The sequence below is a fragment of the Oculina patagonica genome, unplaced genomic scaffold (genome assembly GCF_052425735.1).
Source record: "Oculina patagonica isolate OP01 unplaced genomic scaffold, crgOcupat unplaced302, whole genome shotgun sequence".
Lineage (NCBI taxonomy): Eukaryota > Metazoa > Cnidaria > Anthozoa > Scleractinia > Oculinidae > Oculina > Oculina patagonica.
Window position 1 is genome coordinate 1 of NW_027558149.1, and position 12,992 is coordinate 12,992.

Consider the following 12,992-nt stretch of genomic DNA (forward strand, 5'->3'; position numbering starts at 1 on the left):
CGTGTTGCGAAGATAGACAGGCATCTTGAAATAACACAACTTTAATCCACTAAAGACACTAAACTTGTCTTGTTTTTTAACATCATGGCTCAACATGGCCGGAAAACTACTCGACTAGAAACCTTACACCTCACCGCATGCACATCCAATCTTTTGACATATGTCACTCAAATAACACAACGTCACGGTCACGCTTAAGTCACGCTTTCCTCCTGAACATTCCCCCTCCCCGCACTGAGGGGACCGCAGTGTGTATAACACGAAAAAATGTAACAATAAATGTTTTCAACTGAAAGTTTCCTAATGTTCTACGAGAGTGGTACCAATTTATGAATTGGTCGCACCACAGTCTTCTCTCCGCACTGAACCTTTGCGACTCGAGAATGTCCATCTCTCCCTGGATAGGTTTCAATGATACGGCTCAATGGCCACTTCCCCCCGTGGCAGCTTTGGATCCAGAACCAGCACAACGTCTCCTTCCTTAAGGTCCTTGACAACTTCGGTCCACTTTGGACGAGTGTTTAACATGGGTAAGTACTCCTTTAACCACCTGGACCACACTCGAGAGATCAGCTCTTGAACCTTGCGCCACCTCTTCCGTGGGTTGAATCTCGTAGTATCGACACTCTCTGGCGCGAACTGTCCACCCATCTGCCCGTACAAGAAGTGATTGGGTGTCAACGGCACATCATCTTTAACATTTGCTGACTGATAGGTGAGTGGCCTAGAGTTAAGCAAACTCTCGGCACCTGTGACGACTGTGATTAGTTCCTCATCTGTGACATCACTGCTACTCAGCACAGCATAAATCGCCTTCTTGGCTGCCTTCACCATAATCTCATGGGCCCCACCAAAATGAGGACCTCCTGGGGGGTTAAACTTCCACTTTATCCCCGTCTGTGCAGTCGTTCGCTGAATCTTGTCCTTGTCTAATTGACCCACAAGTTCCTTAAGTTCATTTACTGCTCCAACAAAGTTAGTGCCATTATCACTAACCATTTCCTTGGGAACTCCTCTCCTACTGGTGAATCTGGTAAATGCATTTAGAAAACTATCTGTGTCGAGCCAGCACGCCACTTCGAGATGAACAGCACGAGTTGAAAAGCATGTAAATACACACAACCACCTCTTTAACCGATGACGCCCACGCCCTTGTATAGTGGTGAACGGGCCTGCGTAATCCACCGCTGTCTGGTCAAATGCCCGAAATGTGAAGCGCAGCCTTACTTGTGGCAATGGACCCATTATCTGTGTGGCTGGTTTGTTCCTTCGTCTCTTGCACTCGTTGCATTCATTCTCCCACGCTCTTATTTCCTCTCGGGCTGCGACAATCCAGAATCTTCCACTAATCTGTGATAACACAAAATTTGTCCCAGCACTGTGGTTAGACAACTCATGGTAATACTTGACTATCAGCTTTGTCACCCACTGACCCCTTGCTAGTATTACAGGAAACCGGACATCGTAAGGAAGACATTCAGCAAATTGAAGTCGACCCCCACACCGCATTACACCTTGATCATCCAACCAGGGACATAACTTGCCCAGTGAACTCTTCTTAGGAATTTCCTTTCCCCTCAGCAATGCCTCATATTCTTCAGGAAATGCCTCCAACTGTGCTCGACTAATGATTTCCTCCTCGGCATCTTCAATTTCTTCTGGCAACAGTTCCTGCCCATTCACCCTGTCCTTTGGGTTACGCATATTGTAGACGACTCGCCACACCCTGGCTTGTAGCCGTACCAACCGTATCCAGCTTGAAAAACGGGTGGTTTCAAGCCTCCAATCCTCACACTTCCCTTTTTTCTCTTCTCTATTCGTCAGACTCTGTACACGACTGGTAAGAACACTTGCAACATCTTCTACCTCTTCCTTGCGATTTGACGTCTTCATTTCTGGCAACGAAGTGGGACGACTCCTAAGATCCATCTTAGGCCAACTTTGCTTATCCTTTGACAGTAACCACTCTGGTCCATGCCACCAAAGTGAGTTCTCCATTAGTTCCTCTGGTGTTGCCCCTCTTGTACATAGATCAGCTGGGTTTTCTCCTGTGGCTACATGTTGCCACTGCGATGGCTCGGTCAACATCTGTATCTCCCCGATGCGATTGGCAATGAAAGGACGAAAGTTCCGCCCATGACCCCTAATCCACCACAACACGTCCATACTGTCAGAGTAAAATGTTACAGTTTGCATGGGAAGTCCAAGTACATGCGCTAAACGTTGTGTCAAGCGCAAACCAAGTACAGCTCCCATAAGTTCCAGGCGAGGCACAGTCACTGGCTTTAATGGTGCTACCTTGCACTTTGAAGCAATTAACCGACTTGTAGTGGTAGCATCATTGTATACACACTGTAAGTATACAACAGTCCCATAAGCTTGTAATGAAGCATCGACAAATGTAACAACTCTCTTAGCAACTACTTCCTTTGCTTCACGAAGACACCTAGGCACCTTCACATTACCCAGGCTCTTAAGCTGCTCATACCAGCTCCCAATTCTACTCGCGATTTCGTCATGTATGACATCATCCCAGTCATATCCCCGCGACCACAGTTCCTGAAGCAGAATCTTAGCTTTGACGACAAAAGGGCTGACAAAACCAAGTGGGTCAAATATAGTAGCAACCTTCCTCAGCACATCTCGCTTTGTCGGCTGAATCTCCGTAGGTACCTCTGCAGTCGAAATAGTAAATGTGTCCTCTGTACTATTCCAGGCAATACCAAGTGTCTTAACAACAGGTTCTTGCCCCTCAGTGATCTGCAACTCAGTCGCTCTGTCAGCTTCAGGCGTGGCTGCAACAACCTCTGGAGAATTGGATATCCACTTCCTTGCCTGCATGCCTGCTGTTCCCCACAGACTGTCCAGCTCTTTGTACAACTGAATACCCTCCTGTACAGTTTCCACACTATCAATCGAGTCATCCATGTAAGTTGATTTGAGTACAGTTTCAGCGGCCATTGGATACACATCCTGGTGCCTTCTAGCATTCTCTTGAGCGACAAACTGCGCCTCCATTGGTGCAGAGTTCTTACCAAATACTACTCTACTGAACTCATAGACATCAGGTTCACGACTGGAATCGAGGTCTCTCCATAATATTCGAAAATAAGGACGATCTCCCTCTTCGATCTCCACTTGCAAATACATTTCCTTAATGTCACAGGCTAAAGCTACAGGGTTCCTCCTGAACCGAATAAGCACATCAAACAAATCCTTCTGCAACTTAGGACCTGCACAAATGACATCATTCAACGAAACCCCATCTGTTTTCGCAGAACAGTCAAACACAATGCATACTTTAGTGGTAGTTTTGTCCATGCGGACGACTGGAAAGTGAGGCAAGTACCAAACTTCCGGTGGCGATGGTTCATCTGGTTTAACTCTTCTCAAGTACCCCTTCTCAACATAACCCTTGATAACTTGAGAGTACTCTGTCCCAAGAACACAGTCCTTCTTCAATTTATTTTCTGTGTTGCACAACCGAGATAATGCTGTCTGACAATTATCAGGTAACCGAGGTTTATCCTCCTTCCACGGTACACCCACTTTGTATCCTTTCCCAGTGTAACGAATTGATCCCTTAAGTTTCTCCAACACTTCATTCTCCTCTTCAGTAAGAATCACAGTGTCATGCCCCTCGATGCCACAGTTTTCTATCTCCCAAAATCCCTTTAAAGTACGATCAATGTCACAACAAACACCATCAACGCTGGCATTGGGCTCCCGGGCAAACAAAGTGCGACTGACATGTGCCCTTGCTCCTGTCCACTGCTTTCCTTCTGGTGATCCAATGCATGTCCAACCCAAAGGTCCAAGGCGAGCAACTGGGCCTCCTTCCTCACCACGTATATCGGCTCTAGAATAAGGCAGCTCTGCATTGTCCACGCCTATTAACAAATCCACAAGTCCATCTTGAGCAGGCTCAGCAAAGTCACATTCCTTAAGATGAGCCCATCTGCCCTTACTTTGTTTCCAGTTCTCTACCTTGTAGTTTCCAGTTACCCTTTTAGGGCAAGTCTTTACTTTAATATCCTTACTAAACTCCCCATCAAGGCTCTCAATTGTCACATCTAATGGCATTGATTGAAATGTTTCCACTTCATTGTTCAAAACATTAACTGTAACTGTCTGGTATCTCTCCTTGAGACCAAGAACTCCTGCGACTTCTTCGTTAAGAAAAGTCTCGTTAGAACCATCATCCAAAATAGCATTCACCTTTACTTTGCGATCATTTGCCTTCAACCACACTGGCACTGTACGAAGGGAAAGGGCCTCGGTTGCTGTCTCCTGCTTGGCGGTCGATGTGTGTGTATGAGTAGGTGCCCCCTCCCGTGAAGTCACCACTCTCCCATCCTTTGTATTATCCTGTGCGAAGCCATGCAACAAGTAGTGGTGATTCTGCGTGCAACCGTTAATGTTACATGGTCGAGTCTTGGTACAAGCTCTTCCTTCATGATCACTTGCCAGGCAACGAAAACAAAGCCGTTTTTCCTTTGCGATATTCCAACGCTCTTTCACTTCCAGATTCTGAAAGCGTCTGCAGCTCCACACTCCATGGTATCCTTTACAGTATGCACATGGTGGCTTGCTTCTCAGAAAGGGTGTTTCTTTACCAAAGTTACCATTTTCACCGAAAAAACTCCTGCTTCCACGACCTCTATCACCATGCTTACCACCATCCGCAGCACCTCCAACAGGCTCAGCCTCAATGCCATGTGCCATTTCCACTGCCTCGACTTGGACCCTCACTTCCTCCTTCAACCAATCCCTCAAGGTTAACACCGACTTGTCTTTCTTATGTTCTCTCAACCAGCGACTGTAACTTTCAACCTGACTGTCGGCCAACTTCTTAACTAACAAACTGTGCAGTGTACCATCACCAAGCTCTCCACCACGCCCTTCTGCCTGCAACTTAACAACTGCTATTCGAACAAGATCAGCAAACCGCTCAAAAGATTGGACATCAGCACTCTTCAATGGGGGCATCTTTTCGATCTGGTCCATGTATGCCTGTAGCTTTCTTCGCTCTCCACCAAACTTCGACTGAAGAATATCTTTAGCTTCATTATACTCGGGTTCTGAAACCCCTAGACCCCTAATGGCCTCAAGGGCAGTTCCTGTAAGACTCTGTCTCAATCTTGCCATTTTAATAGTTGACGGCTCCCCTCCCTGGTCGACAAGACTCAAAAACATCTCCCAGAAATCTTCGAATTTACTTTTCTCACCATTAAACACTGGCACTTTTAAAGGCTTAAGTCGCTGACTACAGTTACCTTGGTTTTGAGAACCTGACAAGTGGCTGTAAGCAGGCGAATGTCCTGACGGAGGAGGTAAATTCATCAAAGGAGTTTGCGGCAATGCCTCTTTACTTGCGTCCACGTGTTTCTTCTCCAGGATTTCCTTCGCCACACGTTCGGCCTTTTCGATGGCATTGTTTATTTCGTTCTCCACAGCTTCTATTTCTTCCGCGACCGACTTTTTGTTGTCGTTGTCGCCCAAGTGTAAATAAGCCTTCTGTAGCTCGTCCATGACAGCAAGGCATGCTTCTAGTACCTTCCATAAAGTGTCAATTTCGTTTTGAATCAACTCGGGATCTTCGCCACTCGCGCAAAGCCTTTCCACATTGTGTCGCGTTTTCGTAAGTGTAGTCTTTCTGTTCCTCTTTTCCCGTTTAAGTTCTATAATTCGCTCTTCATTATCGTCAACTTCTTCTGACTCTCCTGGGGGCGGCATTATCGTGCGACGTAAAACAAAACCCTTAACACACGCTCTACAACCTCGAAGGGCGAAGGTTAAGAATCCGATCCAAACAACGCGTCGGTCAACACGTCGGTCAACGTGTCGGCCGACGCGTCGGCCGACTGTCGGTCGACTGTCGGTCGACAGTCGACCGACACACGGCCGACAGTCGGCCGACGCGTCGGCAAGTATTTTTCAGTACATGAAAACCGAGGATAAATTGTGCGTCGGTGGTGCGTCGGCGGTGCGTTGGCGGTGCGTCGGCGACTTTTTTCTCTTAGTTTTAGCTGCAATAAGTCTGGAAATGATCGCGTTTTTTTTTTTGTCGACGCCATTTTGTTCCGACATCGACCTAGTCCCCACGCTACTTTAACATGCAGCCTGACTGGGCACTAGACAGGTAAGTCGACTTAATACTCGGGTATTATTTAGTTTCGGGATTGACTTCAACACCGGAAGATGAAGTGAACTACAAATCGCTTTGTAGGCAACTTCAATACAAAAACCAACAACTTGGCAAGGCCTACAGAGACATCAAGGCCAAGTATGACGAATTAGAACTGAGGTGTCGAGAACAAGAACATCAGTTGCAGCAAGCGGAGGAGGACTCCGACGAGATGGCACAGTTCGTCCGAGAAGCTCAGGATCGTCAATGAAATGACGTACGACACCACGATCGAGAGGCTGGCAGATCCTAAGCTGTCCGTGAAAGCAATCGAGCGGGAATGCCGTAAACAACTCCAGGGCCTGCTGCCGATGGTCAAACGCCTGCGTGTTGCCAAGAAACTGCTCCCTCTAACTGTGGACGACAGTTTCTACTCTTAAACAATTCTGTTGAGAGTCAAAAAAACGGCTCCTTTAGGAGCCACCATATTTGAAAAAGTCAATGGCCAACAGCATGATTATTCTTAATAGTTAGTTCCCCTTTTTAATAAAGTTCTTTCAAATAATTAAAACGCAAATACTAGCATGTGTGCATGTTTACGCGAATCAACTCAAAACATTGAGAAAAACTGGGTACTAGATTTTGCTTCAAAGATGGGAGCCTAGTTACGAGTTTAAGTTTTAAAGATGGCGTCGGTATTACGTTGTAGTCTTTCTGTGTTTCCCACTCCTTTCAAAGACTGAAAAGTAAGTAAAAAATAATAGTCCAACAAACAAGCAACATAACAAAGAATAGTGTTCGTAGCCTTCGTATCTGTAGTGTGTTTGTCGGCGTTCGTAGCCTTTGCGTCGGCATTGTTTTGGTCGGCGTTCATAGTCTTTGTCTTTCTCTTTGTCGGTGATGTGTCGGCCGACGCGTCGGTAATGAGTCGGCCGACGCGTCGGTAATGTGTCGGCCGACGCGTCGGTAGTGTGTCGGTGGTGGGTCGGCCGACACGTTGGCCGACGCGTTGACCGACGCGTTGTTTGGATCGGATTCTTAACCTTTTCCCCTCGAAGACCTTCTTGTTGATTTGATTTCCTTACGAACGACTCCGACGAATAATTGTACGTCAAGATAATAAACAACCACAAAACCGTGAAACGAAAATACATGCGAAGCGATAAGAATAACAAACGTTGACCTCAACTTTCCTGAACTTTTACCACCGTAAACAGTCCAAATCCTGTACGAAGTTCCACAAGCGAACGCGAAATCCAAAATGGCAAATCGAGACGATGCGATGCGATGCGAATAAATCAACCTTGAGCTCCCCTTGAGCAAGACAATTCCTCGAATTTCCACTAGCTCATGTGTCCCGTCGTGGTCGCCAAAAAATGTTGCGAAGATAGACAGGCATCTTGAAATAACACAACTTTAATCCACTAAAGACACTAAACTTGTCTTGTTTTTTAACATCATGGCTCAACATGGCCGGAAAACTACTCGACTAGAAACCTTACACCTCACCGCATGCACATCCAATCTTTTGACATATGTCACTCAAATAACACAACGTCACGGTCACGCTTAAGTCACGCTTTCCTCCTGAACAGGACGCAAAAAATTCAAATGCGAAAAAACAAGAATAATACGGATTAATAGGAATAGACTTTTAAAGAATTACATCTCTAATATTAATTAATACCTTTCATTCCATCATTGAGTGTATTATCTTCCTTTTGCCTGTAGCGAGTAACGTGCTTTCTCCTGACTAACTATAGCAGGACAAGTAGTTTTACGGTCTCGACAATCTTCTAACACTGTTCTAGTTATAAAAATGAATTCGTATGACGTACACAAACGAATTCAAATTTATGTGCTTTCATAAGCCTATAAAATATTCCATTCAAGAGAACAAAACTCCCCATGAAGTAATTCTCGTATTTTTTCGTGTATTAACACAAAACAAAGGTAAATTCAATTTCATTCAGCGACCGAAGTACAAATATAAAGCGCGCCGTGTGGGGTGATGTAACATCATTTCGTCATCCTTACTCCTTTAGACAATCGTTCTCAGTTGCCCAATAAGCGCGCGAGAAATTCAACACTTATATTGTATAAATTTTTCCGAAACATCGACGCAATAAATATATTGATTTGTATTATTTTTTAGTGCCTCCAAAAATAACCATCGCCCCAGTACGAGAACCTCAGCTTTCTATTGGACAAAATTACACACTGAAATGTAATGCATCTGGTGACCCACATCCAAACATCACTTGGACAAAAGATGGCGTCCCAGCAAACCAGTTTAATGTCTCTGGTCCCTTGCTTCATCTGGTTAATGTACAGAGGAAAGATGCAGGATCATACAGATGTACAGCTAGCAATGGATATGGTGATGATGCTACTAGTGTTAGCAAAGTTGGAATTAAATGTAAGTAATGTAGAAATAATTTATCTGGTTTGAGCATAAATATTTTTAAATACCATTTAAAAATAGTTCTTTTGCTTCAAATGGCAGCAGTGATTGCTTGTAACTCCCCTATTAGCGACGGCGATTATTTTTATTATTTTATTCGCCTCGCATCATTTGGATAAACTCCTTACATCATGCTCTTTCAAGGCAGAATTTTGGCTTTCTGCTCTTTTCACTAACGATCATGAACTCAGGGGAAAGCGAACAAAGAAGACGGCTGAAAGTCACGCTAGTTCTTCCATGAATGTTCATAAGATTTTCTTGGTAACTATTTTTCTTAAAATACACGTTTCGCACACCATGTCGATCGAGTGGAATTTCTGCAAATTTATTGAATGAAGTTTCATAAGAAAGGAGTTGGTTCAGCACGGCTAATTGTTTACACTACACATTTTATTCGAGCCAGGTTAAATATTGAATCTTATGAACATTCGTGGAAGAACTAGCGTGACTTTCAGCCTTATTCATTGTTTACTTTAACAATTTACTATTACATTTTATATGGTATTTTAGCGTGGGGAAGTATATATAAGACACATATTAAGAAAATCCAAGTATAGAAAAACCATATAGTAAGATTAACATTTTACGCTAAAACGTTTGGCAAAGACTCGGAGTGCCAAACCTTTGTTAAATTTACCAGACATTCTGACAGTAGGCAACATCTATCGTCTTGAAGTATTGAAATTCGCACATTCATGACATAATGGCCCTCTTCCTAGGGTATTTGACGATATATTTAAATATGCTAGAAATATGCATGGATACAACACAAGATATACAGCAAAACAGAATTTGTATAAGTATAGAGTAAACACTAATGCAGGAAAACAATCAGTCCCTTTCATGGCAATTGATATTTGGGAAGACCTTCCATCTTCTTTGAAAGACTTAAGCGTGTTAACATTTCCCAAGCAAATAAAACGTTACCTCCTGTCAGAACAAAAACTAAACTATGATAACATTAAATGTACGGGTAGCTAACTAGAAAACCTACTGGTTCATTTAGCTTCCCAGCTCAATACTAACTTAGCTACAAATTCCTGTAATACAGTACCTTCCTTCTATCTAATTAAGAATTCGAAAACCACCTACTGTAAACATTAATATGAGCTGAATAAAATTATTATTAATATTATTATTATTATCATCATTTTCTCCTGAGTTCGTGATCGTTAGTGACCAGACCAGAAAGCTGAAATTCTGCCTTGGAAGAGCATGTTGTAAGAACCTGATCCAAATTGTGCGAGTAGAATAAAATAACTAGTAATAGTTCTCACCTAGCGGCCCCCGCCTTTGTAACATTGTTCGACAGTAATAATCTAAGATTAATGGAGTCCATTTGATGCCTTTAGTTATTTAAGTCTATGGACTACACCATTTTGCTTCAGTTTTATTACTGTGTCGAGTACGTCACGACATTGTTTGCTGTGGAATTTCCTTGTTGCGTGACACTGCTCAAATAGTGTACAAGTCGAATATGTAAACTAGCAGTAATAATACATTAACGAGTGCGTTCGGATATTGGTAGGCTTGATAGGTTACCAGAAATTACCACAAAAATACATGCAGAACACGTGAACGTTTAATTCGTGGTGACTTCAAGCAAGCTTATTACATTCAAGATCAAAATGAATTTACAATAATTTCCTTGCCAAGACGCCAAATAGCCTAAAAATTTCACGAATAACAAAATATGGCACATTCAACAATGGACAAAAACAACATTTGATCCTTATTCGACCCCCGGGGGGGCACTCCCATACACGAGCTATATAGGTATGTGCCGCTGTGAAGGGTATGGTTTTCAAGCAGTTTAGTCTGGGATAGGGTATAGAAATCAGAGAGTTTTGGTCTAGAAACGGGTAGCATTTGCCGGGAAACCGATCGACGGTATGACGAATATAGTCCAGAAACTCGGAAGAGAAAGAGGCTTTCCTAAACGTAAATAAAATCATCGCGGCATCGTTGTTCACAGATGGTTTTCCATTAAAACACTGATAATGATACAGTTCTAACAAAATGCAAGTCTGGGATAGGGTAGGGATTTTCAGTGTCTAGTCTAGTATAGGGTTGCAATCATCAGCTGAACATGGTCTGGTATAGGGTAAGGGCTTCAAATTCCCAGCGGCACACCCCCACCCAAAAATATACCGGGTGCCCCCCCGGGATTCGACCTACTCTTTGGACCAAGTACTGAAAGTTCACCCTGACAGTTTGTGGGCGAAATGAATTACCTTGTAATTGCATGGCAATGTTTCATTTGAAGGTTTCTGGTTTATACCTTCGACGTAAGATCCAATTGATTTCCACTTGTTTTACGACTTTTAGTCACTGACTAAAACTTTACTTCCCTGGATGATACGCCTGTAATGCTTTCCATGTCATTTTTGGTATCAATTAAATTTTACATATACATTTCAGCCATTTCTTCAAGTAAAACTGCTGGAGCGATCTGTGGTCATAGCTTAAAATATAAAAATGTTTAAAACAGATCTAAAAATATAAAAGGATACTCTAAATTTTCGATCGCCTTCTGCGGTCTTCTTCTGAGAATGATGGATTTTGCAAGGTTCGCAGAATTCTAATAAGTTGCATTGACGTTATTGTTCGTTGCCCCCTTGGGGAGCAACTAGCGATGCGTTAACCTTTGGGAAGGGCTCTCTTTCATTTTTTTCGTTTTTCTTCAAGCAAAAGATCTTTCCTGCGGGACGGCCATATTTTTCCAAACCCTCGTGACAGACTCCGCTCCAAGAATCCATTGCGTCTTCATTTGAACCCCAGGCCCCAGCGAACTCTCAGCAATGTTTGCGAGCCGTGTTCTCAAAAATCGAGATTTTTCCGGCTATTTCGAATTTTTCCTCTCTATACGTGGGGGCTTCTAGGGTGCCTCCTCGGGTTTTGGCCGTCTGGGTTTGGCCGTCTGGGCCAAAACCCTGCGGGGGCAATTACATGATTACCCTTTTGTTTGTTTAATACGTTTTATTAAAAATTTACAGGACCTAAAAACAAACAGGGAATAACCAAGTAAAATGCAAGGCCAGCGCTGCTGCTGCTAATAATACTACTATTGCTGCTACTGCTACTGCTACCACTGTTACTGCAGTAGCAGTAACAGTGGTAGCAGTTACAATACCCCTAGTAGTAATTGACTACGTCTCGTCTTCTTCAGGGCCAGTGCTTTTATGAAAAATAAAACGGCTGATACGGTTCTGAAATTTAAATTTACGACGCTAACAAAAGCAGTTAATGGTTAACTAGTTAGAGAAACACGAAAAATCTTTAAAGGAAAAGCGAAAGAAATAAAGCCGGGGGATGCTTTAGAGAAATCTCTTGTTGCAAAGGTAGCTCAAGCTTGATATGTGATTATCTGCACTATGTTATTATGCAACAGTCTAGATGTAAGGGTTTGTATGGGGAGAGACCACAGGTAACCAAAGCGTACTATGAGAGTTTGTATGGATTTGAAATAAAGTTGAGAAAAATATCCATTACTATCATTTAAAAGCTATAATAAAACTTAAAACTTTGCCTGGTGTCACTTTTTTTCTTCGAGTGCTTTAGAAAGTCATACGCGCGATTTTCGTTTCAACCGTCTGTCACGCATTAAAAGAAGTATTTTTTCTTTTCGTTTTATTTTAGCTGATGCCATCAAGTGTTACGTTTGCGCCGGCAATGGTGATGCCTGTGCAAAAGATAAACTGGAGACAGACAAAGCCAAATACCTAGTAACATGTCCCTCAGGATTGGACCGCTGTATGAGAATCTGGGCTAAAAAAGATGACATCACAGCAGTGGTGAACTCGTGCGCCAGTAAAGCAGTGTGTGATGCTGCCAAAAAAGCCTGTGATAACTTCACAGATGGACAGTGTGCTCTCAGCTGCTGTGAAACTGACGAGTGTAACGCGGGCTCAACTGGATTACCAAGTGAGAGAAAAATTCATTTAATGAAGATGAATACCCGATTCCCTCTATAGCGCGCGCCTGCAGGGAATCACGGTAGTTGTATTCATCAAACCGTGCGCAAGACTCAGCAATGTGCATCATAGCTAAGTCTCGCGCTTGGTTTGATGAATACAACTACCTTGATTCCCTGCAGGCGCGCGCTATAGAGGGAATCGGGTATTGCTCAACAATTCAAAAATTTGCGTCTTCGTTCGACCCTCAGCGAACTTTCGGCAATCCTTAGCGTACTTTTCGGCAATCCTTTGCGAGCCGTGTTTTCAAAAATCGAAATTTTTCTTGCTACGGCGAAATCTTCCTCTCTATAGGTGGGGGCTTCTAGGGTGCCTCCTCGGGTGCGAGGCAATAATAAAAATAATCGTCGTCGTTAATAAGAGAGTAGAAAGCCATCACTGCTTCCTTTGGGAAAAAGGCTAAAAGATGTGCGACTCGTATGTGACA

At 43.3% G+C, this 12,992-nt stretch overlaps 2 protein-coding genes across 2 annotated transcripts; one reads left to right on the plus strand and one right to left on the minus strand.

The window, feature by feature from the left end:
• Window positions 1–408: 408 nt before the first annotated feature.
• Window positions 409–5,736, minus strand: LOC144640482 (uncharacterized). Its single transcript, XM_078499598.1, has one exon. It carries the CDS (start codon window positions 5,734–5,736, stop codon window positions 409–411), a length of 5,328 nt encoding a protein of 1,775 aa, XP_078355724.1.
• A 663-nt stretch (window positions 5,737–6,399) lies between these two features.
• LOC144640483 (protein amalgam-like) lies at window positions 6,400–12,515 on the plus strand (the record flags this gene model as incomplete). The annotated part of the gene is made up of 3 exons (XM_078499599.1): window positions 6,400–6,472; window positions 8,283–8,546; window positions 12,231–12,515. Coding segments are annotated over exons 1-3 (622 nt in total), but the record flags the coding sequence as incomplete, so codon positions are not given.
• Between the last annotated feature and the right edge of the window lie 477 nt (window positions 12,516–12,992).